A 25495-nucleotide genomic window follows, 5' to 3' on the forward strand; every position below is an offset into this window, starting at 1 on the left:
TCAGCATCCCAAAACACAGTCAACATGGCTTTTCCTGCTGATGCTTAGGTTTTGAATTTTTTCTTGACAGGTGAGTTGGTGCGCTTCCATTCCATGCTTTGTGCTTTTGATTCTGGCTCATCATAATGAATCCGAGGTTCATCACAAGTTAAAATTTTGTTGAGAAAGTGCTCAGCTTTTCGTTCATAATGTTCCTTTAGTTCTGTGCACGCTGTCAACCTTGTTTCCTTGTGTAGCCGCGACAACTCCTTTGGGAGCCATCTTGCATATGTGTGTCTCTTTAATTATTGAATGACCCTCGTATTTGTTAAATTACCGGCTGGAGACAGAAATACTCGATTCAGCTGTAGACTTGAATTATAAATTAAAAATTAAGCAGGATTTCACTAGAACTACACCAAACAAACATAAAGAAAAGGTTGTATTCTGTGTACAAATGTATATGGAGAAATTAATAAAGACTTTGATCCAGAATATCTACTTGTTTTATTCACTAACGCACCAAAAATCCTATGAAGTTACCAACACAAAGAATGTGTGTCATGTGGGTGGACTTAATTTTAGAATGTGAAAAGAATTGATTTTGGCTGGTGAACTTTTTACACAGTGACATGAGAATCCAGGAACCATAGGTGCGACATGAAAAATATGCTACTTATGTCATGTAATTCAAAGGTCGTAATGTATGACAGACACATACAGTGTACCAATGAATAATAAAACCTGTATTGTAAAACAACAATAACATCATGTGTGCAATGCACCACAAAAGACATGTAAATACATAACACTTGCTAAGTAAGTAACAATCAGTGTGTAAATGTTTATGAAATATGATGTCTTAGATATACTATCTCAAATGGTATGATCAACCTTTCTTAATGCAGTAAGAAGGTAATTCTTGGTTCTTTTTCATGTCCAAAGGAAATACATTGATGGTACTATAGTTCAATTCTTTTATCTTGGCGGTTCGCGCATGCCCGCCCAGACGCGGGAGATTGCTGCGTTGCCAGTTGTACGCGCCAAGAGATGCAGCGCCATAGTATAGTTCGCAGACTTACGTTTAGTGAGGAGCGCGCAGTTTACGAAGTAAAGCCACCACGGCCGCATTAACCCTTTCGCTGTTACAGAGACGTGCTCCCCGCATTCCGCGCTGTGCGCGATTTTGTCATCACTGCACTGCTCGCCTGTGCAGATACATGGTGTTTCGACTGCTTTCACACATTTTATCAATCGATTTTACAAACACTATTTGGCCCAAAAATTTGATTTTTACACATCTTCTTGACTGATACCTTCCCCCCATAAATGACTTAATTTTGTTTCGATGTTCAACGCAGTTATTGTGCAGCATTAGATGTAGTAAACCATTGCACGAAATTTTGAAGAGTTTGCAGAGATAAAAGTCCATAGCATATACTTTCCCTATAGTCGATTGTAGTTGCCACTAGTTGACTTTAAAATATCACGCAAAATACCGGCAAACACTGTTGGTATGACTATAAGTTACTCACGTTTCGTCGAAGTACAATAGGAAATAAACAATTACCGCTGTTCTTTATTGCGAAAAAGCTATTAGTGAGAATGATACAAACACCTTTCCTCGCTATCGCCTGAATTAGGAGACTTATTGCTTGTTTGGTTTAATTAATTAATAGAACATGAACAACTGGTATAAGGAATGCTTTTGTTCAATTACTTTATTTATGACTGAACGCTTCTAAAACTGAAGACACTCGTCCGTGCTCTGCACTGCAATCGAGCTCTGGTAACGTCGTTCTCTGTTCATCGGCTGGCTGTGTTTTGTGACCTCAGATGCGCAGAACGAACCTAAACTCGGCTGCTGTCGTAAATGACGCGCACTTTAGTTACAAAATGGGCTATGAGTTTTTTGTTGCAATGTTAGGTCGATCTTACGCACAGGCAATTTTTTTCTGGGTATTGTTAGGATATACGTTTCAGTCTGCATACACAGTGGTACATTTCTATCAGTCATTTTTAAGTTTTTCTATTCGTACTGAGACATGTTAAGATTTCTAGAGTGTAGAACAATTGTGTTCATGGCGAAACAGATAATTTTATTCTTTGAACAAATCATTCATATGTAAACATCGCGCCACTGTGGTAAGTAATTGGAAACAGGAGCAAATAAATTAGGAATGACAACACTGCATAGCGACACTTCTAAGAACGGAGAGAAAAACATGAAATATGTAACTAGCTTCAGTATTGTGAAAAGTTTCCCGATCCATGGGAACTGATTAAATAAACGATGTATATTCCTTTCTGGGGACAGAAAGGCCACCGCCTGTCCTAACTTATTTTCGGGTGAGGTACTTCTGTTTGTGGATTTTGGCACCTGTGCGCCGATGTTGGACGCGGTCCTGTCAGGCTGGTTGGGCCGCTGTTCTCCGTCACTTCGTACTCAAGCCAGTAAATTCGCCGTCCCCCACTCTGTGCGAATTACCCTTATGTGTAATATATTTGAATGTATTTAAACTTCCAACACTTCTCTGGAAAGAAGTAATTTATTGTTTTATTGTTGTATATCTTATTACTACTGTGATCTCGTGCTTAGGTCTCAGAGCTTAAGCATTCCGTCTTACTTTTAAGCCTACTTAAGTGAATTTGTTTCTTTGAGGGGTCTTTTTCTGTTAAACGATTAACTGATTAATCTTTGTATTAATTATACAGTCATTGTAACACTTAAACTGTCGCTGGTGTCCGGGGTGGGGTTCGCATTTATTACTCTAGTGTCGGTGCTTGGGAATTTACTTATTTGATGATCAGTCTTGAATGAATTATACGTCTGCGTGTTTTCCCTCGGCTTCCCGAGTTGGCTGTAGCGCAGGTGCCGTTGGCAGGACCGTGCTATTCATTATCGGCCGACGCAGCGGGCGTGCTCAGTGCGCGTCGCCTGCGTACGGGTGTGCGGCTTGGTGTTTCGCCTCCCGCCTCCTGCCTCTTTACAAGTTATTAGTCTTGTGGCATTCGCACTTAAGGCGAAATCGAGATGTCCGGTACTGTAAGCTATCGCGTCTGGCAGCCCAGCCCTGTCTTCTATTCCTACTTCATTTGAAGATCTTTCAAATCGTAATTGTGGATTACCGTATGATTTTAAAAGCTTTGTTAGCTTTGTTTCAAAATTGTTAGTGCCCAAAGAGCGTTCCAAATCTTTGTTGTAATCCTGGAACTGTAAATTTTAAGATATTGTCAAATGCTGAACTTGTAAAATTTTGAATAATGTTCCTGTTTGGAAAGTTGCTAAATTGCTAGCGCCAAAAGCGCCCTGAAGTTATTTGAATGGTAATCCTGAACTTGTAAATTTTTTTCTAAATAAGGACCTCCTTCCTTGCTCGAAGTTTATTATCTAAAAAGTGGTTTTAATATTGTTTGGATACTGTTCTTTCTACAATTTTAGTGAAGTCAGATAGGCCTGGTTGCAATCTTGCGGATGTCTAAAGGGCTCTCGAGCTGTATTTTTATGAATGTTAAACTTGATATTTTTTATGGGTCATTACTCGACCTGAAAGAGAAAAAAAAAGTTATTGTAAGTTTGGTCTTTTTGGTTCGCCGTCCTGAAATCAGTCTGACAGTTACTATTGATTTAGATTTTACTGATGTTTTTAAGTGTATCTTGTTAAATAAAGGATAGTTAACTATTGTGATGCACAACAAATGGCATTCGTCAAACTCAGCCTGCACCTTCCTCTTGCCTGTTAAGTTGTTGTAGTATCCTGGAGAGTCCACTGAGATTTCACAAGTGATTCTGGTAGATTATACTAAACAAAGCGAGTAAAACATTTGAAGAAACACAGTAGAATGTGAACTGGTACTCACTTTTGCTGAAATGAAATATGGAGGTAATCATGTGATGTTTTCCCCACACTTTCAGTCATATGTGTCTTCATTGTGTGATGTTGCACAAGAACTCGAATAAATACATGTGATAAACGTGGTTTTGATACAACGAACTGCTACCTACCATTCTAGTGGCCTACAACAATGTTTAACACTCCACTATCGTTGGCACGTGTGACACTGCTTGTGTAACATGCAAAAAACTTTAAAGATGAGCAAGAGAACTGTGCCCTGCAAGAACGATCAACCACTGTTAATGGGCGACACTTTTGTAAATACACATAGCTGACAGCTGGATTCCACGCTACAAGATAACAGACTCTTCATTTGGACCGAGTGGCAGCCTGAAAGTGGGTTGCATGGGTACATTTTATGAATAATCTGAACACATATATTAACCTAACATTCATTTCCAGCAGCCGTTATACAGGTTTATGGTAGCACAGTCCCGTCACAGAAATGACCAGCAGCGCTCATACTGCCTTCATATTACGCCAGCGCGAGCTAGGCGCTGACCCTGGTGAAGTAGGGCAGAGTGTTGAGCGGCACGGGGTAGCTGTGTAGCCAGGCCGGACCCTGAATGGTGGGGTGCTCGGGGTCCGCCTCATCGCGCCACATGCCCTTCGGCAGGTAGATGTCGCGGCTGAAGTTGTCGTGCCACACCACTGGCGCCACCAGAATGTCGTCGCCCAGCAGGAACTCTGCACGCAAAGGAAACACAGCGTCACCGCACAGCATATGCCTGTTGTCTAGCGTCTACGTTATGTACTGGATCTCTTCTTGTGCAACCCTAAACATTCTCGAGGATCTCATCTCCGCTGGTTGTATTTTTGTTGTCTTTTTTTACGCAACTATCGTTTCCATACAACAGTAATGTTATAGCCATAGTTTCATAAAATTTAATTTTTGTACCTTTTCAGGACGTATACACTACTGGCCATTACAATTGCTATACCAAGAACAAATGCAGATGATAAACGGGTATTCATTGGACAAATATATTATACTAGAACTCACATGTGATTACATTTTCACGCAATTCGGGTGCATAGATCCTGAGAAATAGGTACCCAGAACAACCACCTCTGGCCGGAATAACGGCCTTGATACGCCTGGGCATTGAGTCAAACAGAGCTTGGATGGCGTGTACAGGTACAGCTGCCCATGCAGCTTCAACACGATACCACAGTTCATCGAGAGTAGTGACTGGCGTATTGTGACGAGCCAGTTGCTGGGCCACCATTGACCAGACGTTTTCAATTGGTGAGAGATCTGGAGAATGTGCTGGCCAGGGCAGCAGTCGAACATTTTCTGTATCCAGAAAGGCCCGTACAGAACATGCAACAAGCGGTCGTACGTTATCCTGCTGAAATGTAGGGTTTCGCAGGGATAGAATGAAGGGTAGAGCCACGGGTCGTAACACATCTGAAATGTAACGTCCACTGTTCAAAGTGCCGTCAATGCGAACAAGAGGTGACCGAGACGTGTAACCAATGGCACCCCATACCATCACGCCGGGTGATACGCCAGTATGGCGATGACGAATACACACTTCCAATGTGCGTTCACTGCGATGACGCCAAACACGGATCCGACCATCATGATACTGTAAACAGAACCTGGATTCATTTGAATAAATGACATTTTGACATTCGTGCACCCAGGTTCGTCACTGAGTACACCATCGCAGGCGCTCGTGTCTGTGATGCAGCGTCAAGGGTAACCGCAGCCACGGTCTCCGAGCTGATAGTCCATGCTGCTGCAAACGTCGTCGAACTGTTCATGCACATGGTTGTTGTCTTGCAAACGTCCCCATTTGTTAACTGAGGGATCGAGACGTGGCTGCACGATCCAGTACATCCATGCGGATAAGATGTCTGTCATCTCGACTGCTAGTGATACGAGGCCGTAGGGATCAAGCACGGCGTTCCTATTACCCTCCTGTACCCACCGATTCCATATTCTGCTAACAGTCATTGGATCTCGAACAACGCGAGCAGCAATGTCGCCATACGATAAACCGCAGTCGCTATAGGCTACAATCCGACCTTTATCAAAGTTGGAAACGTGAAGGTACGCATTTCTCCTCCTTACACGAGGCATCACAACAACGTTTCACCAGGCAACGCAGGGCCAACTGCTGTTTGTGTATGAGAAATCGGTTGGAAAGTTTCCTCATGTCAGCAAGTTGTAGGTGTCGCCACCGGCGCCAACCTTCTGTGAATGCTCTGAAAAGCTAATCATTCGCATATCACAGCATCTTCTTCCTGTCAGTTAAATTTCGCGTCTGTAGCATGTCATCTTCGTGGTGTAGCAATTTTAATGGCCAGTAGTGTACTTAAGAGTTTCGTTCATTGTTTCACACACTGTTTGAAATTTGTACATTAATTTGGAAGGTGTAACTTTTTTTTAGACAACGAAATTTGAAGACTAGATTCTGTACGTATAGGCTTGTGCCAAGTTATTGCTAACTGGATATTGTCTTTCACTCAGTACTGGGCTGAGCCCAAGAAGCAAGTAGTCCAATCTCCAAAGAAAAAGTGAACATGGAATGACTCAAGTGGTCCAATGTGACCAATCAAGTTAATATTACATTATCATCTGAGAATTGCATAGATTAGTTTGTTTATCTAATTTAACTCCTGAATAATGGATAATTACATGATTACCAGTTTTTATGGGCATTCTCAGTACAAACGGTAGAATGGTTGTCACTAAATAGCAGCTCATTCGCGGTATGACGGTTTCGAAGCTAGGCCAATCTTGAGGAAATTGACTGAAAAGACTAGTCTCGCGGTGGGTTACGGAATATGCGGTGTGCGTAATAACCGGATCACCTCGCGAGAGTGTGAGCGGTCTCTGTTGCTGTACTGTATCCTGAGTACTGTTGAAGTTTTCCGCTAAAAAACATCTTTTCAAAGATAGTCTTCAATTCAGATTTAGAGTTATCTCAATTATGCACTAGTTTTTGGAGGAAACACGCTCTAATGGTTAGTTCTGAGACAGACCGTAACGCAGAGAGTCGAAAGTGGATTACTGACTGAACATGGTAAGATACGAACAAGTGTGCAAAATAAATGTATAGTAGGAACTGCACAGCAATCTGTCGGTCATACCTGAGTCGATTGTGAGTGCCGTGGGGTCCGTTGGGTCGATCCACCAGATTGGCCTGTTGACGGGAGTGCCGTCCTCAACGGCTTTCTTCATCAGCTCAACCATGAGCGGTGCGTACTGGATGTGCAGGTTGGTCAGGTTGCGGCAGATGTCCAGCGTCTGTAACGTAATCCACCATTACACTGTTACAGGGGGGAGCTACCCTGCTGAAATTAAATCCAATAGAGTGTTAATGAATGAGTAAACAACTTTTTGAAGATAATCGTGTACTGAACATATCTCTTGGGATAAAGAATCAGAATGCATAAATTACTCAGTGCAGAGAATATTATAATGACACTGTTTTCTTGAATCATACTGGAATTTGGATTCCCGTAACATGAACGTAGGCCTCGACGCAAAACATCTCTCTCGACATGTATCTAACTGTAATTTTAAGATTTCTGTGATTCTCTTGCACTGACTGTCCGAGAAATAATTTTTATCAACAAAGGGAGTCCACCAGCATTGATGAATGGTTGCTGAAGCAGATACACGACGTCCTGTGCTAAAAAACAAGAAGTGAGACATAAACGCAATGAGAACTAAAGGGAATCCGTTAGATTTCTGGTACAAATAAATCATACAAACATATAGGGTGACAATTCAACACCAAACCTAGGGATTACAGCTACGAACAACTGGAATTGGTACGATCACAAAGAAAATGTTGTTTGAAAGGCGAACCAGAGGTTGCGTTTCATTGGCAAAATACTTAGAAAATGTAACACACCTGCGTTTGTCTGTCCTCTTAGGGAATACTGCTGCGTGATATGGGATCTTTACCAGGCACAGTTCACGGAGGATATCAAAAAAGTTCAAAGAAGGGCAGCTTGCTTTCTGTTATCGCGAAATAGGGGAAAGAGTGTCACGGATATGCTACGCGTGTTAGGTGGCAAACATCAGTACAGAGGCGTTTTTCGTTGCGCACAGTTCGTTTCACACAGTTAAATCACGAACTTTCTCTCCTGAATGCGGAAATATTTTGTTGACTCTCAGATACATAGGAAGAAATGTTCATCTTCAGAAAATAACAGAAATCAAAGACCGAGTGGAAAGATTTTAGTGTTCCTCTTTCCCACGCACTTTGCTTGACTGGAACCTTAGGGAAAGAGTCTGAAGGTGATCTGATGATCGCCGTGCAAAGCACCCAAGTGTAGACTGCACAGAAGTGAGACGTACTTGTAGAGAGAGATGTAGATGTGTGGGTGGGCAGTTCGAAGACAGAACTACCAGGTATGAACTGCGTAGAAGACATACTTTTTAATAATAAACGATCTTCCCTTCTAATCTTAAGTTGTTATTATTTGATGAAGTGTTGCTTCGTGATAAAAAAAAGTAAACATGCTGTTTTCTCGCACGAATAAGTCGATAAACCGACTAATAAAACTATGCCGACGATTTCTGCTAATATCATTGCTGTCGCCAAGTTTCAGAGTATAAGAACCCTGACAATGGGAGCGTAGTTACAGGGACAGCTCCAAATCAAAACACTGTGCATCTGCACAGATATCTGTCTGACAGATAATCTTTTGTTGCAGGCAGTCCGTTAGCTTTGTCTTAATTCACGAGCTAATAAATGATTGTCTCCGCTATTTCGTGGATGAGTATCAGTCTACTTGAGAAAACGCAACTCTTTTTTTTTTTTTTAAAGACCTACAGGTAAGTTTAATACGATCACGCTAATTGAGATTACACGAGAAATTAAAAAGTACAAATGCTAACCGACCTCTTTGTTACGTTACGCCATTACTAATTAGAAAACGAATTACATCCGTAAATAGAAAATTATCAGCTACCTTCACCTGGCGCTGGTTTCCTGATAATCCCACACCTGACACGGACTATTTGTTTCCACAACTCGTAGTTTATGAGTGATCTCAGTCAATTGTATATTTATTGTCTCTTGCAAATTTTCTCTAAAAGAGGAATATCATTTTTCCATATATTGAAGCATATTGTTTGACTACTTGTAGATTTAGAATTCGTTTTGAAATACATGTCGATTAATTCTGCAGCTTAATGGGTAAATTCTTTGCAGGCTTCACATTGTATCAATGCTGTGAACATATATTTACTTTTCATGTGAATCGCGTAGATAGGAAGTTACTCACCTCGTTGTCGAAGTCCCAAGGCTTGACGTGGAAGCGTAAGGCAGGCATGAAGGTGACCACCTGCAGCCAGCGGATGTACAGGTCGTAGGTGGGGTAGCCGCCGTGGTTCTCGGCGCCGCCCACCTGCTCCGGCATCACGAAGGGGTGGCCGACCATGTTGAGCTGCAGCAGCTTGGGCACCAGCGTCTTGAAGCCGTTCTGGCTGCTCCACGCGGTGTCGACGACGTCCATGAGGAAGAAGTTGGGGAGGGGCTGGCTCTCCACGCTGGAGCGCAGCGTCACCATGGACCCGAACTGGGAGCCGGCGCTCGAGTACTCGTCCGAGAAGACCACGGGGCTCTTCTCCAGTGGAGTGATGTCTGCCGGCTGCGGCAGGTAGCTGGACTCGCCGTAGTCGAACATGAACGTGTCCACCCCTGTCTCATTGCGAAGTGCCTGAAAAGAGTTTAGGAATAAAATGCCGTACCTGGACAGATGGAGGAAATGGCACCTCTTGGTCCAAATAGAATTTAGGACTCCAAGTTAACATCCAGCAGTGGAGTAACAACTCTTTTTTATCAATAAAGGACATACGCTGATCACCCAGAACATAGTGACCACCAACGTACTGTCAGGCGATAGCAGCGGCACCTGGGGAGGAATGATTGCTAGTCAGACGCAGGCACAGTGCACGTAGCATCCATGAGCGCGCTGTGTGTGTGGAATGGGGAAGTTTGACCAAGGACAGATTCAGATTGTCTGGAGGCTCACCACGAGCGTTTCGGAAACTGCACAACGTGTCGGGTGTTCGAGGAGTGCAGCGGTGAGTATCTTCAACAAGTGGCGAAACCACGTCCAGGCGACGTGAAGCTGAGCAGCTACTGCTCTTTACAAGTTCCGGACATCATGAGCTGAGCAGATTGGTAAAACAGGATGGAAGTGAACTTTGGTGGAACTAACATCAGACTTAAATGCTGGGCAGAATGTAAATATTTCGGAATATACTCCTAAGATGGGCCTCCGCAGCCGACGACCGGCTCTTGTGCCACTGTTAACAGCACGACATCGGCAAGGGGCTGTCGGCACTGGAGGTTAACGCAGTAACAGAGCCTTGCATGGTCTGATGAATCCCGAAGCCTTCTGCATCATGCCGATGGCAGAGGCGAATCCGTCATCTTCCAGAGGAACAACTCCTAGACACCTGTACTGCGGGACAGAGACAAGGATGCGGCGGCTCCATTATGCTCTGGGGAACATTCACGTGGGTATCAGTTGGTGCAGTGGAACTCGTGCAAGGCGCCATGACGGCTGAGGAGTATAGTATGATGGTTGCAGACCACGTACACCCCTTGTTGATGATCATGTTTCGCGATAGCAGCGACATTTTTCAACCTGATAATGCGCCATATCACAAGGCCAGGAGTGACATGGAGTGATTCGAAGAACACAGTTGATGTGCTGGCCCTCCAACTCGCCATAAATGAATTCGATCGATCTTGGATGTGACTCGGCGTCAGAATTCATCTCCCCGCCCCCGGAATTTACGGAACTTGGCTGACTTGTGTATGTCGATGCGGTGTCAACTCCCTCCAGCTACTTACCGAGGCTTCATTTCTTCCATGCCATGGCGCGTTGCCGTTGGCATACGTTGGCTATTGGGAAGGTGGTCAAAATGTTCGGGGTGAACAGTGAACAAGGCACATATTATCTGCCGGCCGGAGTGGCCGAGAGGTTCTAGGCACTACAGTATGGAACCGCGCTACCGCTACGGTCGAAGGTTCGAATCCTTCCTCGGGCATGGATGTCCTTAGGTTAGTTAGGTTTAAGTAGTTCTAAGTTCTAGGGGACTGATGTCCTCAGCAGTTATGTCCCATAGTGCTCAGAGCCATTTGAACCGTTTGAACATGTTATCTGCAAATGCATAAGGCTTCTCACTGAAAGTAAAAACAGAATTTAGGTACCGATAACTGTTCTGTTCTAATCACAACCGCTCAACTGTTGATATATGTGGATGGAGTGCTGTACAGTAAATGTGTCTCTAAAATCGGAAAAGTGTCTCCTCTGACGTATTTTTCGCAATAATCGGAACCAGTGTAAAAAAAAAAAAAAAAAAAATGGTTCAAATGGCTCTGAGCACTATGTGACTTAACTTCTGAGGTCATCAGTCACCTAGAACTTAGAACTACTTAAACCTAACTAACCTAAGCACGCCATACACATCCATGCCCGAGGCAGGATTCGAACCTGCGACCGCAGCGGTCTCGCGGTTCCAGACTGTAGCTCCTAGAACCGCACGTCCACTCCGGCCGGCGAACCGCTGTAAAAAATACGAAAAAAACAGGATTTGCAACGGCACCGACATTCCTAGGAACGTCAGTCGCAGCTGGAAACAGGTGATAGTGCCAGTGCTCGCTCACCAAAGAAAAATCTCTATAAAAATATCTTAATTCTATGCGGTTTTATTGCGTGGTAATACCCGCTGTCTTGCAATGAAACAGAATTTAGAATATTCCGCACGATGTCGAAAAAAGTATCGCAACACAAAATAATCGCAATTAAATCACATAAAGATACAACAAATGAAGGCAGGAGTTCAAACTTAATGTATCAATAAATCTACATAGGACTCCACTTAGCTCACTAGTAGCTAGATTTTGGCTACTACGAGAGTATATGTTAACTTCTTGTGGTAACGGCTGGTTAAGTGTTTTATTGGACAATATAATTATTGTTGTTGACCATGTCCTCCAAAATACCATCTCTTTCCGATTATGAAGTCTTCTCGGGTTATCAGCTGAGTCAAGGCGCCGTTCTGCGGCAACGCTTCCACAAGTTTCCTACTTATGATCCTAAGGTGAAGTGTCGGGTTCGTGTCCTATCCAGGTCTTTCTAGCCGCTGGACCGCGGTTCCTCTGCCTCGTCTGCGTCGGCGCGCCTCTGGTAGGAGTTCAGCGCCACGTCGTGGTGGCGGTGAGGGTGGGGGAGGAAAATAGCGCCCGGTGGGGGTGGGGGCTCCCTGCCTGCCGACAGGTCCGGGCATAGCGTCCTGATGAGACTTGTTCATTCCATCCGCTGCCTTCCCTGTTTCACCTTGGAGAGTTCGCGTTGTATTTTTGTTGTCGCTGCCTCCCATGTGGTGGTAATCTGGAAACCGCTAATCTCGATTGACAAGATTATCCTAGACTCTTATCTCCACACCCTCATTAAATATCGAATCCCAGTACACGTTCGCCCTGCTCAGCTTTGTTTGTTCGAAATCAAACATATGGTTTTCGTTGAGACTGTATTCCTCCGCTGCAGATTTCTCCGTTTGGCTTAGGCGAACGTTCCTTACGTTTTCTGTGCAGCGCTGCGATATACATCGCTGCTTCTGGCCGATGCACTGTTTGCCACACTCCAAGCTGACTACGGCTATATGTATTCCTAGTTTGTGCTTCACTGAGCACAGCATGTTCTTCATTCTGGCCGATGAGCGAAGAACAATTTTTTAATTCCTGGCAATATTTGCCGTGGGTGTCCCAGGATATTGAAGGAATGGCAAGCACTTAGTGTCTTAGATACACACAGTGGCTACGGTCACTGCACCGACTTTTAGCCAGCGAAAACTTGTTATAAGGTGGCTTAACTTGCTGACAGAATTAGAGCTAACCTTGTGCAAGGAAACATTACACCACACAGTCCTGAAGGAGCGAACCAACAAGAATCATGAATTTACTCATAACACACGACAGAATAGCGAAACAATTAAACTGACAAAACTACACCCGCCATCGGGCAGTACGAGAGGAGGAGGAAAGATCACTGTCTTCAATACACCGGTGCCGGGGACAGGAAACCCGATCGCCGGAGGCCACAAGGCAGAAGAGACACTGGTTACGCAAACTTATTACTTAATGATTAAACCTTCCACTAACTTAACTTGCAATCATGCTCGAACAGGCAGTACACGACCTTCGATGGCAAGGATCCACACATCCGACCACGAACGCGTCGCCAGCGTACTCAACACGCCACGGTCACGCGGCAACACGCTCTGTCACCGGAGTTCACGTCTTCTCTGCAGCGTTGACGGGTAGTGACCGCTCCTTCATGTTAGGTGTTAGTGTTGAAACGGAGGACTTAAAGAAGCTTGTTAACGTCCCACCAAGGTGAAATGAACAGCAACTACTCGTGGGGCGATTCTGTATGCAACCAACCTGCGGGGAGCTCTCCCGTCAACTCGACCCGCTCGTTACACACAACCGACATACATCACGTGGCGACTCGGTACAACCGACCACGCCTGGTCCGCGCTGGCGAGCCACACTGCCCTCCCGTGTCCACCAGACTCTCTGCGCGCACCACACGATGTTACCACCGGTCAAAGATCTCACTTCCGCCATAGCAGTTTCCCGGAAGCAAAAACGCAGATATAGATAGCAGAGAGAAAAGACAACCAAGCATCCACTTAATGACAGAAAACATATCAAACAAACATGTCATGGGAAGGAAAACCAATGCAATCTAAACACAAGGTGTAGCACGAGTCGATATACGGCTCAGACTTCTTCACGAATTTCATCTCTCTTCTTCTCGCCAAAGAAGGCCAAACGAAGAAATCTGCGGAACACAGTCTCAAAGAAAACCAAATGTTTGAATTTGAACAAACAAAGCTGCTCTGTACGGCGAAAGTGTTCTGGGAATCTATCTTTAAGGCGGTTGTGGAGATAGGAGTCCATGATAACTTTGCCAACTGAGATAGCGGTTTCCAACCTCACGGGAGGCAGCGATACCAAAAATACGATAAGAACGCTCCGATGCGAAACAGGTGAAGCGAGCAGATGCACTGGACAGACCTCACCAGGACGCGACACCCAGACCCGCCAGCATGCAGGGAGCCCCAGCAACACCGGCCGCGACTCTCCCCTCCCCCCCACACACCCCCGCGACTCCCATACCAGAGGGGCGCCATTGACACTGCTGACGCAGACGAGGCTGAGGAACCTGCGGCCCAGTGGGTATAAAGACCACGACAGGGCACGAACCCGATACTTCGCCTGAAGATGACAAATAGGAAACATGTTGAAACGCTGCCGGCCGAGTTGGCCGAGCGGTTCTAGGCGCTACAGTCTGGGACCGCGAGACCGTTACGGTCGCAGGTTCGAATCCTCGGGCATGGATGTGTGTGATGTCCCTAGGTTAGCTAGGTTTAAGTAGTTGTAAGTTCTAGGGGACTGATGACCTCAGATGTTAAGTGCCATAGTGCTCAGAGCCATTTGAACCATTTTTTTTGTTGAAACGCTGCCACAGAACGACGCTTTGACTTGGCTGATAAGCAGAGAAAATTTCATCGTCGAGATTCGCCCAGAAAGTCTAATTTCGCATATAATCTCTTTTCAATTCGTAATTGCGGATTCGTTGGGTACAGTAACAAACAATTATCACGTCGTACAGTAAGACACGTAATTGTACCTGTGCTGTAGGAGTTGCATCTTCTACTGGCAGTCAAAATGCGTTAGGCCCCTGGATTAATCTCAGTTGCTGCTCAAATTGTGAATCAAAATCAGCAGTAACGTCGGACAAAGACTGCCGGTATAAGGATGCGCTCTCGTTCTTTCAATTGTCTTGTCAAACAGGTCGGAAGAGAGCAGATAGAATTCCGTGGTAATCCCTTGCTTTTGCGGAGGGAATCTACGCTTAAAAGGTGGAGGAATCAGCCCTGCTGAACGGCATGAGGATGCAGAACACAATGGGAAACACTGCATTAAAGACAGATAATGTATGTCCACAGGACATCTGGCCTGTAATTAAAAAAGTATTATGACGGGCGCTCCATTCGTGATTCCAAATTAGTCCGCCATTCATATCTCCGGGAGACGACTACCAAGGAAAAGGTAACCACGGGAAAAAGACTGAATAATCAACGAACAGGTAACAGTACAACTCTGAGCGTGGAATGTCCGGAATTGAACGTGGTGAGGAAACTAGAACACCTGAACAGCAAAATTCAAAGGCTCGGTCTGTATAAAATAGAGATCAGTGTAGTGTAACGGAGAATGAATGATGAGTTATGGATTGTGGGAACATTAGGAAAAGATGAGAACTGAAACGTTTGACATGTGGTGCCACATAAGGATGTTGAAAATTAGGCGGACTGCTAAGATAAGGGATGTTGAGGTTCTCCGCGGAATCGGCGAAGAAAGGACAAAAAGGACAAGGATAAGGGAAAGGACGACATGTATTAAGAGATCATGGAATAATTCCCCGTGGTACTAGAATGAGCTGTAGAGGGAGAACACTGTAGAGGAAGACAGACAGGGCCGCATCTCGCAAACATCTAAGGACGTAGGGCGCAGGCGTTATTCCTAGATGAAATTGGCACAAGAGACGAATTCACGGCGGGCCTCATCAAACCAGTAAGAAGACTGATGACAAAAATAACCACAACAGCGAGTCATATTGGGATGAAGACAGAGTTTATATAAATGAAGAAACAAAAAAAACAAATCTAAACGGCCCGCCACAGATTTCTTTAGAAGGATGATTTAACTCTCCACTACTAGAATCGTATTTTAGACTGCCCAAAATGGCAGCAGCGGTTCCTTAACATTCAAACTTTTCTCTAAATTATTTGCCTTTTTATCAGAATGCTTACACACAATGTTTCATTCAGCGTTTCTTGTATCTCTTTCGTTCAGTGCAGTAAACAACACACCTTTGTAGCAGTGTCAATTGTCTACTGCAGCGGAGTTGTCGACAATTCGGCCGTCTCCCCTCCACCAGGTAGTGGCCGTGCTGCCATGTTTGTTGCCGACCAGGTACCCGTCGGTACGTGAAGTAAAGGTATAAATAGAAGTGAACAGGAAAATTATGCAAACAAGAGCTATGAGTTAAGAGGCGAAACAAAGGTCTCCTGCACCAGTTGCTTCATAATTTTAAATATATACACACGTGTATGTATCTGGTTTCATTTGAAGTTTTATAACGCGCCAGAAAATGTACCTAAGTAACTAAAACGCATACTAAGCAATACTTGACTGATAATTTTCATTCATTTCTCCTTTTATATTGTATTCCAGATTGCTTAAGGTTCAGATCTTGAGGTACAAATCAAATTGCTGAGTGCCTGTTGCGAGTATTAAATTCCAGATATTGTAAATTCTCCTCATATGGAATATCGCCGATCGAAGTGGCCGAGCGATTCTAGGCGCTTCAGTCTGGAACCGCGCGACCGCTACGGTCGCAGGTTCGAATCCTGCTTCGGGCATGGACGTGTGTGATGTCCTTAGTTAGGTTTAAGTAGTTCTAAGTTCTAGGGGACTGATGACCTCAGAAGTTAAGTCCCATAGTGCTCAGAGCCATTTGAACCATTTCTTATGGAATATCACTCTATGCTAGCTAACTATATGAAGACCACATATTCTCAGTAGATGATCGTTTGTAGGACAGGACTGCTCTGAAGTACGATTTCTATAGAGTGTATGTCTAGACATTCTGAACAGTGAACTTTGTGATTGTATTTAAGGAACGGCAACAAGCTCCCCATATGATTGGTTGTATTCCAGGAGAGGCGTACACTGTAGCTCAATTCTATACCTTAGACAGTGGATTTAATACGAGTGTACTTACCGATAGTCGGCCCGTCCACCAAGCTACTGCATCTGGGTTGGTGAAGTCGACAATGCCGGCGTCGCCCTTCCACCAGGTAGTGGCCGTGCTGCCATTTTTGTTGCGGACCAGGTACCCGTTGGCTAGTGCCTCAGAGTAAAATGGCTCGCAGTCTTGGTTTACAAATGGGTGTATCCACAGCGAGACGGCCCATCCCAGTGCGTGCAGGTCATCCGTAAGCGCACGCATGTCGGGAAAGTTGGCCGTGTCGACTGTCAGACTGCCGTGGCAGGTCTCCCATATGCCGTTTATTTGGATGACACTGTATTCGAATCCGTGATCCATTATGTCGGCCACCCTGTCCCTCACGTTCTGCTCAGGTGACGACACTGTCCAGGTGGGATTTGTCACCACGCGTTCGTCTGGGATCGCCGTCGGTTTGCCCAGGTACTTCTGGACGGCGAACTCGTGCGCCTGCCTCACGTCGTCGAACCAGCACAGCTCGTACTCCAGCACGTTGTCGGGTCGATCCTCCGCATAGGGAGACTTGTTCTCGGCAACGAAGCACAACTGATTCTGCGTCTGATCGGTGTTCTGGTCGATGAAGAGAGGACTGTTCGAATGGACACGCACGAGTCTGCCGTCGGAGAAGAGCCAGTAGCGAGCGGCGATGGCGGCGTGGTCTCTCTTGTTGGTGACGTACGGGTAGCGGTCGATCACATTCTGCTCGATGGGCCACTTCTGGTAGGTCGATTCGATACCTCCGTAGACGTGGCTTCCTAGGTGGTACTGACACATGGTTTCCGCCGCTGCCGAAGAGTTGATCCACTGCTGGGCAGTGAGACACCGGCCCGTTCTGTCTTGGCGCCGAAAGACGATCTTTGAGCTCCGGAAGTGGAAAGAATCCCCATCGATTTGACTCTCGTGACGTGGAGCTGGAGACTGCTTGTCGCCGGTAGCTTCGGCGTATCCCACTTCCACCTCGCGGCCACCTACAAGATGCAAGTAACTAGTTCTTCAAATGGTTCAAATGGCTCTGAGCACTATGGGACTTAACATCTATGGTCATCAGTCCCCTAGAACTTAGAACTACTTAAACCTAACTAACCTAAGGACAGCACACAACACCCAGCCATCACGAGGCAGAGAAAATCCCTGACCCCGCCGGGAATCGAACCCGGGAACCCGGGCGTGGGAAGCGAGAACGCCACCGCACGACCACGAGATGCGGGCAAACTAGTTCTTATGAGTGAATTTAAGACAATAGTAGATATTTGAAAAACATTTCATAAATACCAAAGGTGTCCAAACACAGGAAATATGTAGCATGCTACATCACAAAAATTATTATAAAGTTATCTTCATCTTACTAGGAACAGAAACGTCAGTCAAAAGTTCTCAGTGTCAATATAGATGTGTACGTCAGCGTAATATCTTTGAATGATGACATGGTTGCGATAACCTCAGCAGACATTTCTCTATATCGTTGTTGGACTAACGTTCGAGCTACCACTGTCGTTCTCAAACATGCCATGTGTACTTATCAGTCACATGCCCATATTATATACTATTATAGTATCTGTACGCCCGTCCTTCGCATCAGCACTTAGAGTTGGTCCTTGGCATACTATCGCTACTTTGTGTTCCGTATTTCAATCGGTAGAAGCAGAGCCCTTAAAGGATCCATTTACCAATAAATTCGATTTTCCTACCCAGGAACTCAAATATAAATGAAACTTATCGAAAGGAGAGAAATTTCCTTAAGTTTTTAATACACTAATCAAAAACAGTAAATCTGTATATCATAAGCTGCGACATGGTCGAGGATTAAAACAATGATGCAGGAAGTTTCCGTGAATGATAACAAAACATTTGGTCCCTAGACTACCAGTTTCGGTCAGCAATGACCATCTTCAGATCTGCAGCTAAAATGGGAAGTGAAGTACTAGTCGGCAGAATGCATGTTAAAACAATAAAATAAGTCATAATTAAAAATGCTGCTTTCTTGGATGTGGAAATAAGCACTTTAAATATGATGAGGCATAACCGTTTTATAACATATCCTAATACAACAAAGGCATAGTGACATCGTCGCAAAATATACACAAAATCAGCTTTGCATCGCCACACATACTTAAAATATAGTGTAAACCAGGCCACAGTACCGGTGGAGTCACCTTGTTCACAGCCTACTGTTCATAAACAAACTGCATTACAATAGCCACAATATATACGAGGATTGTCCAGAAACTAAGTTGCGATCGGTCGGTAAATGGAAAACACAACGAAAATCAGAAACATTTTATTTGCAAGAGTTATCTACACTTTCCAGATACATCTGTACATAGCCGCCGCTACGACTTAGGCATTTGTCGGAGCGTCATTGAAGGCAACCGCCTGTACTTTTCCGATAGTTCTCTGCGCTGGTCTATAGTGGGTAGCCTGCGCCAAAGTCTTGTCTTCGTATCTAGCGTTTCATTTCAACAGAGATCATACACAGGACGATCCAATTAGGAGTGTGTTGTGGGTGATTGAACACTTCCCATCGAAAAGGCTGCAGCAGCCTCTTCACTGCCCCTGCAGAGTGCGGCTGAGAACCACCGTGAAGAAGGAAGTGCGTGGCAATTGTGTTAGGTGGGTTGCGAAGACTCTCAGCGGGCCCTCCTACTTGGCGGGAGACATCGTTGTTCTGGGCACCTTTACTCGTTCATAGTGCGCTCAAAACTGAAAAGAGCGTCTCGATGCAATCGACGGTCATACTAGAGACACTACCCGAAACATCCGTGCAAAGCTTCATCAGGTTTTCACTATGGTGTCCCTTTCGCGACCGATCGGAACCTAGTTTCTGGACAACCTTCGTATTTGTGTCTAAGCTGGTCAGATGATGCTGCTGTAAGTCTACACATACTCATGAGGTATAAATTTGTACGGAACGCAGAAAGGGTGTACAGTGGACTAGGCAAATTTGTAACTTATTACAGTGATAAACTGTAATAATTAAAAAGACGAATAAAGCTAAATTTAAAATTGTTAAAAGGAAATGGTTAAATGATAAAATATGATTCTGAGGCTCTCTTGTGGTCATTTTAGATACAAATAATGAGATAAACAAGAACAAACGTATGAGGATAGTAAAATAGTATAAAGTTGATAGATTAGCTACGGAAAAAATCGAAAAGGATGAAAATAAAAGAAGTCGGAAGAAAGTAACCACCATTATCCTAAAATCCGTATTTCCTAGCGATGTAAGTTCAATGTTAATTTGTGCTAGTAAAGATAAGATTGCAGCGCTTAATTTTTTCACTGACGTATGTCTGAAAATTCTTGTGACACTGAGGTAAAAAAAAAATTAACAGCGCCATGTATTGGTTCCCAGGCGTACTATGCTGTCAGAAAGTAAACATCCGAAACCACCAAGCTCTCCTCTCCGAACAGCTCAATTCCCGTCGCTCCCTCTCCCTCGACCTCGAACGCGCCTATGACCATGTGTGACATTCCGGTCTCCTCTTCAAGCTCCACACCTTCGCCCTTCCTCTTAACTACGTCCGTCTGATCGGGTCCTTTCTTTCCCAACGTCCTTCCTACGTCACCATCCGTAACACGGATTCCTACACATCCTTCCCCTCCGCCGGTGTGCCTCAAGGTGCCGCCGTCCTCATCCCCCATCCACCTTCTCGAGTACGCCAATGATACTGCCTTCCTTGCCCTCGCCCCCACCCTGCAACGCTTCCAACACCATCTCCAATCTCATTTTGACTGGTTCACCACTTGGTGCAACCAGTGGTTGCTCAAGGTCAATCCTTCCAAAACCCAGGGGGCAAAACCACCCCTTCCTTCCGGCTCCTATGTCACAATCTATGGCCGTCCTATCACCCTCACCCCCACGCTTGAGTACCTTGGCGTCACCCTTGACCGTCGCCTCTCCTGGACCACCCATCTCACGACAATCCAAGCCAAGGCACGCTCCCAACTCCATCTCCTCAAGCTCCTTTCTGGCTGTACATGGGGTCTGGAACCGTCCACCATCCTCCACACCTATAAATCCCTCATCAGCCCTACCCTCTGCTACGCCCACCCTGCCTGGATCTCCACTCCTCCCACCTTTTACAAATCCCTTCAAATCCTCGAACACCATGCTCTTCGCCTCGCCTATTGCATCCATCTCCCCTCCCCCACGCGGATCCTGTTGGACCTTATTCCGTTCCCCCACCTCCTCCTTTTCGTCGAATGGATACGGATCCTCTACACCTCCGGTAAACTCTATCCTCCTCAGCCACTTGTCTCTCCCATCCTCTCCTACCCCCACCTGCTGCCGCGCCTGTATTTCCACGTCCTGCTTGCTCTCCATCTCTCCACTCTCCTTACCCACTCCCAAGGTGGCTTCCGCCAGCTCCCCCTCCCTGATGATGCCCTCCTCCCATCCATTTACCCCTCCTATCAACTTTGATCCTCCTCTCCCACATCCTGTGTTTTTTTCCTCAGGGCACCCTCTCTCCCTTCTCTCTCCCTTCCTTCCCTCCTCCCTTCCTCCCCCACCTACTCCCCCCGGGCTTCCTGTACCCCCGTACCTTCATTCTTCCCCCCACCTCCCCTCCCAGTGGCATCTCTGTTCACCCCTCTCACGCCCCCTCCACTTTCTTCCCCTCTTGGCAGGTCCCCTGACTCGCACACGTTAAGTGGACATTCGCGCGCCGGAGATCATCGCCATCGGTTTCTTATGTGTGCCATTGTGTTTGTGCCTCAGTGTTTTTCGCCACCCACGCTCCATCGTTCACGTGTCGTCTCCATCATCAATGTCTGTGTTCAGACTTAACAGTTGCTTTGGTTGTCTTCGCGTGTGAACGGCTTCGTGTTTTTCGTTACTGTGTCTACTGTTTTTTGTCCCCCACTATGTTCTGTATATTTTGTGTCTCCATTATATTTCTTTTGAAAAACCTGTGGCTGAAGAGCAGCCTACTGTGCTGCTGCCAGCCCATCTTATTTAAGGTGTTAAATGAAAATAAAGGGGGAAAAAATCTGTCACTACTACACGACAGATGTAACACTCATCGTACATTATTTAAAACTGAATTTTAAAATGGGACGGTGTGTAGTTTACGCGAATTCAAGTTCCAACGGCCGATTTGAGACAGATAAACATTTGATCCAGCAGGTGGAATACACCCAGCTGTTGTTGGGGATGAATGTCGCAAAATATTTAAAATATTTCCCGAACGTAAGCAGGAAGAAAAAATACATTCGTGCGGTAAAACAGGTATCAGCTGGCTATGCACGAGGATTGGTGATTAGGCCATTGGAAACACTGTACGACTTTTGACGGATCGTTACAAAATTTATGGCCAAATACATGTCAAAAGGAAGGGAAAGAGATGTTATGCCTTAGTTGACCCCTTTCCAAATAATAGCCTAAGCTGGTAGTAGTGCCGTCGCGAGGCGTAAACCGAATCATCGGCGTGCAGGTTTTTATTTGCGGGGCAGCGAGGGGGACGCGGAGAGAGAGTGGAGCGAGGACGAGTGGACCATCACCGGATGGTGGACGATTGCGCCTTCTGCCTCGTGAAAGCGCTGTCAGCAGCTGGTCTGGCGACTTGCACGAAGTTTGACAACCGGCAAAGTGTATATCCTCTGTCAGGGCCTGTGGTACGGAAGAGTGTGCAGATGTGTTGTGTGAAGCCACCCTGGGTTACTCAAGCTCTTCGTGTTATGAGGTACCTTTGTACTTTCTGGATTCTGTGGTGGATGGCAACTAGGTGTATTGGGCCCACTGCCATACTGTATTCTTGTGCTTAAAGCACATGGAATGTTTCTATTTACTCTGACATCTCTACACATATTTTCTGAATCCAAATTCGGCTCACGTAATTGACGGATAGTTACTTGGATATGTACTTGTATGTTCACGGGGCCGCATTTCTAGTGAACAAGACAAGCACTGAACGGCCTTTATTATAGGAAAAGCTGTTGTGAGATATTAGTTACAGTACGTTTCAGATTTGATTCCCTTGTACATGCAGAATGAAGGAGGGCTATGCCATTGGAACACGCAGTGAACAAGGGAAGCTAACGTTGTTTACATTCTTATGTCTACGTTTACATCTACATCTACAACTATACTCTGTAAACCAATGTGAAGTGCATGGCAGAGGGAAGTCCGATTGTAACAGTTATAAGAGTTTCCTCCGATACCATTCACGTATGGAGTGCGGCAACAATTATTGTTTAAATGCCTCTATGCACGCTGTAATTTATCTAATTTTGTCCTCGCAATCCCTATATGAGCAACACATAGAGAGTTTTAGTATACTCCTAGAGTCATCATTTAAATCGGGTTCTTGGAACTCTGTAGTTTATATTATGAATACACAGTCAAACGTCTTAGATAGGTAATAGGGAACGCCAACCAACGTTAACCAAAATGTACTGTCTCTCTTCAAATCGTAATTTACTCACGTTTGTACGGAGCGTAGCCATGTATGGAAGTGAAACATGGACAACAACTAGTTTGGACAAGAAGAGAATAGAAGCTTTCGAAATGTGGTGCTACAGAAGAATGCTGAAGATTAGATGGGTACATCATATAACTAATGAGGAGGTATTGAATAGGATTGGGGAGAAGTTTGTGGCACAACTTGACTAGAAGAAGGGATCGGTTGGTAGGACATGTTCTGAGGCATCAAGGGATCACCAATTTAGTATTGGAGGGCAGCGTGGAGGGTAAAAATCGTAGAGGGAGACCAAGAGATGAATACACTAAACAGATTCAGAAGGATGTAGGTTGCAGTAGGTACTGGGAGATGAAGAAGTTTGCACAGGATAGAGTAGCATGGAGAGCTGCATCAAACCAGTCTCAGGACTGAAGACCACAACAACAACAAAAGTTGGATGTGTTGACAAGACAGTTTTTCATGGCTATCGTATCAATCACTGAGCAATTACATTCCCTGTATTTCGCTAGTTATCATAACAAAGGGAACTACATGACAAAAGTATTTTTTTCTTATTGCTCAAAATCGTCGTTTTTAATATAGGCTGATTTTTGCACTTAACCTTTCCCATCGAAGTATGATTTGCCAGCCTGTTTTAAACATCGAAAGTATACTGTTGCATCAGTTTCGTGCTTGCGAATGTGCTAGTATAACTAAAGAACATGTTAGCTGATACATATCATCTAAGTCAAGGAGGCTGGCAACTTGCGGCCCGTGGAAAATTTAAATTTTATTGCACGTAAAATCCGCAAAGGGGCATTCCATTAAGCGTCTTTCGTATCATATCCAATTACAGTAGGACTATCTCACTTCATTGATTCAACTATCTTTAGATTTTCATCTACACTCCCGTAAAGAAAAAAATTGTATGTTGGTCATACAATGTAAGCTTTCACGGCAGTTACTGACATCACTTAAAACTTTCGGGCTAATAGATCGTGGTCGATGTATAAAATTTCCTCCTAACGTTTCCTCTCAAAATGCAGGAGACTTCTTCGAGGTAAAGTGGCCAGTTTGTTTTATTTTCTTTAAAAAATATATTACAATTTCTTGCTTTTTTGGTTCACAAAACAAAAATTGGTCATGTGACATAAGGTAAAATTCTCTTTCAAAAATTCATTTCGCCTGCCGAAAAGGTTGGCCACTCCTGATCTAAGAGTTGCTTCATAGTCTGTTTCAAAGACATAAAGCACAACTGTAGTTTCTAATTTCGTCTTATGTGCTACCCTATTTGCTAGCAAACCTTTTTGAATAACTGAAAGATATATTGGCTAATGCTGTCTTACTGAATGTTACTCGCTGGGCTGTTGAATAACTAGAGATTAATGTTTTCTTAATTGAGTGTTAGTCATCAACTTACTGAAACAACTCTAGGATTAAGATTTGTTAAACAGTCAGCATCGTGATTGGAACACTGACTGTTTTGTTAGTCTGCCCTCCTCATTGTGACCTGTGAGTCCATGCCGAAATGGATTTTCTTCTGTTGAATTATGGTGATGTCAAATTTTGCTTGAAGCTTTCAGTAAATGTGATTATGGAAAATGTGAAACCCTAACTCAGTCAATTGCCCCAGCCTTTTATTCTAATGCCCCAGTATCCATGTACTATGTGAAAGAGAGTTTTTAAACGCGCCCAGTTATCGTACTACTCGTGTGAGGACGATGAACGAATTCTGAGAACGTTTACCTTACTTTCATTCCAAAATTTTGTATTTTGATGTTTAGCCACTTAATAAGTCATATTGGTGGGTTCATTCCGCCAGCCAGTTGCTTGATTAGAAAAAAAGTAGTATAAACTTCAGATCGTTCAACGCTGAATACTATGCACATTAATCAGAAGGACAGCAGTAATTATAGCAAAGAATTCCACTGGTACTAGACGCACACTGCTACTTTTGCCTCTTCTTCTAGTGGTTGATTACAGCACTGATCGTGTACTGTGAACGTCCTGTGTAGAAACTTTGACATATAACGGTAGCTAAGGATGGCTGCTCCGAGCAGGTGGCAAGACAGTCATCTGTTGGCGCGCCGCACACTCACCCCTGTGGCCCAGTATCAGGATTCGTCCGGTGGCCTCGTCGTAGCGGGTGCTGAGTCCAGTGGAGGATGCGGCTGGCGCCACCAGCAAAACACCCAGCAGCAGCAGCAGCAGCGTCGGGGTCGACCACATTGCTGCAGCAGACGAGCATACAGGCTAATTAACTGGTAGTCCCGCACCACTTCAACTGGCGACGACAAAACAGATGGCGCTGTAGGCACAGTCATAAATGCTATGGGGAAATAGTGCATTGCTTTTACTGTCAATGAGGAACAGTCT

General features: G+C 44.8%; 2 protein-coding genes across 2 annotated transcripts in view; both read right to left on the reverse strand.

The window, feature by feature from the left end:
• Positions 1–4337: 4337 nt before the first annotated feature.
• Positions 4338–7103, reverse strand: LOC126412354 (myogenesis-regulating glycosidase-like). The gene is made up of 2 exons (XM_050081909.1): positions 6978–7103; positions 4338–4562 (listed from the first exon to the last, which is right to left on the reverse strand). Exons 1-2 carry the CDS (start codon positions 7078–7080, stop codon positions 4366–4368), a joined length of 300 nt encoding a protein of 99 aa, XP_049937866.1. The 5' UTR covers positions 7081–7103; the 3' UTR covers positions 4338–4365.
• A 356-nt stretch (positions 7104–7459) lies between these two features.
• LOC126413198 (myogenesis-regulating glycosidase-like) overlaps positions 7460–25495 on the reverse strand; it is a 56797-nt gene continuing 38761 nt past the window's right edge. The window contains exons 3-6 of the mRNA XM_050083094.1: positions 25219–25350; positions 16716–17686; positions 9129–9563; positions 7460–7522 (exon numbers count right to left, since the gene is read on the reverse strand). Of these exons, the coding sequence (XP_049939051.1) occupies positions 7460–7522; positions 9129–9563; positions 16716–17686; positions 25219–25350 (1601 nt within the window). The remainder of the gene's footprint in view (positions 7523–9128; positions 9564–16715; positions 17687–25218; positions 25351–25495) is intronic.

Source organism: Schistocerca serialis, chromosome 7, assembly GCF_023864345.2.
Source record: "Schistocerca serialis cubense isolate TAMUIC-IGC-003099 chromosome 7, iqSchSeri2.2, whole genome shotgun sequence".
Taxonomy (NCBI): domain Eukaryota; kingdom Metazoa; phylum Arthropoda; class Insecta; order Orthoptera; family Acrididae; genus Schistocerca; species Schistocerca serialis.

Excerpts from the sequence above, each read along its gene's own strand:
- LOC126412354 (XM_050081909.1), bottom strand. The coding sequence starts at position 7,080 with ATGGTTGAGCTGATGAAGAAAGCCGTTGAGGACGGCACTCCCGTCAAC. Across the intron at positions 4,563-6,977 it reads GGCACTCACAATCGACTCAG|AGTTCCTGCTGGGCGACGAC; the intron begins GTATGACCGACA and ends CTTTGCGTGCAG.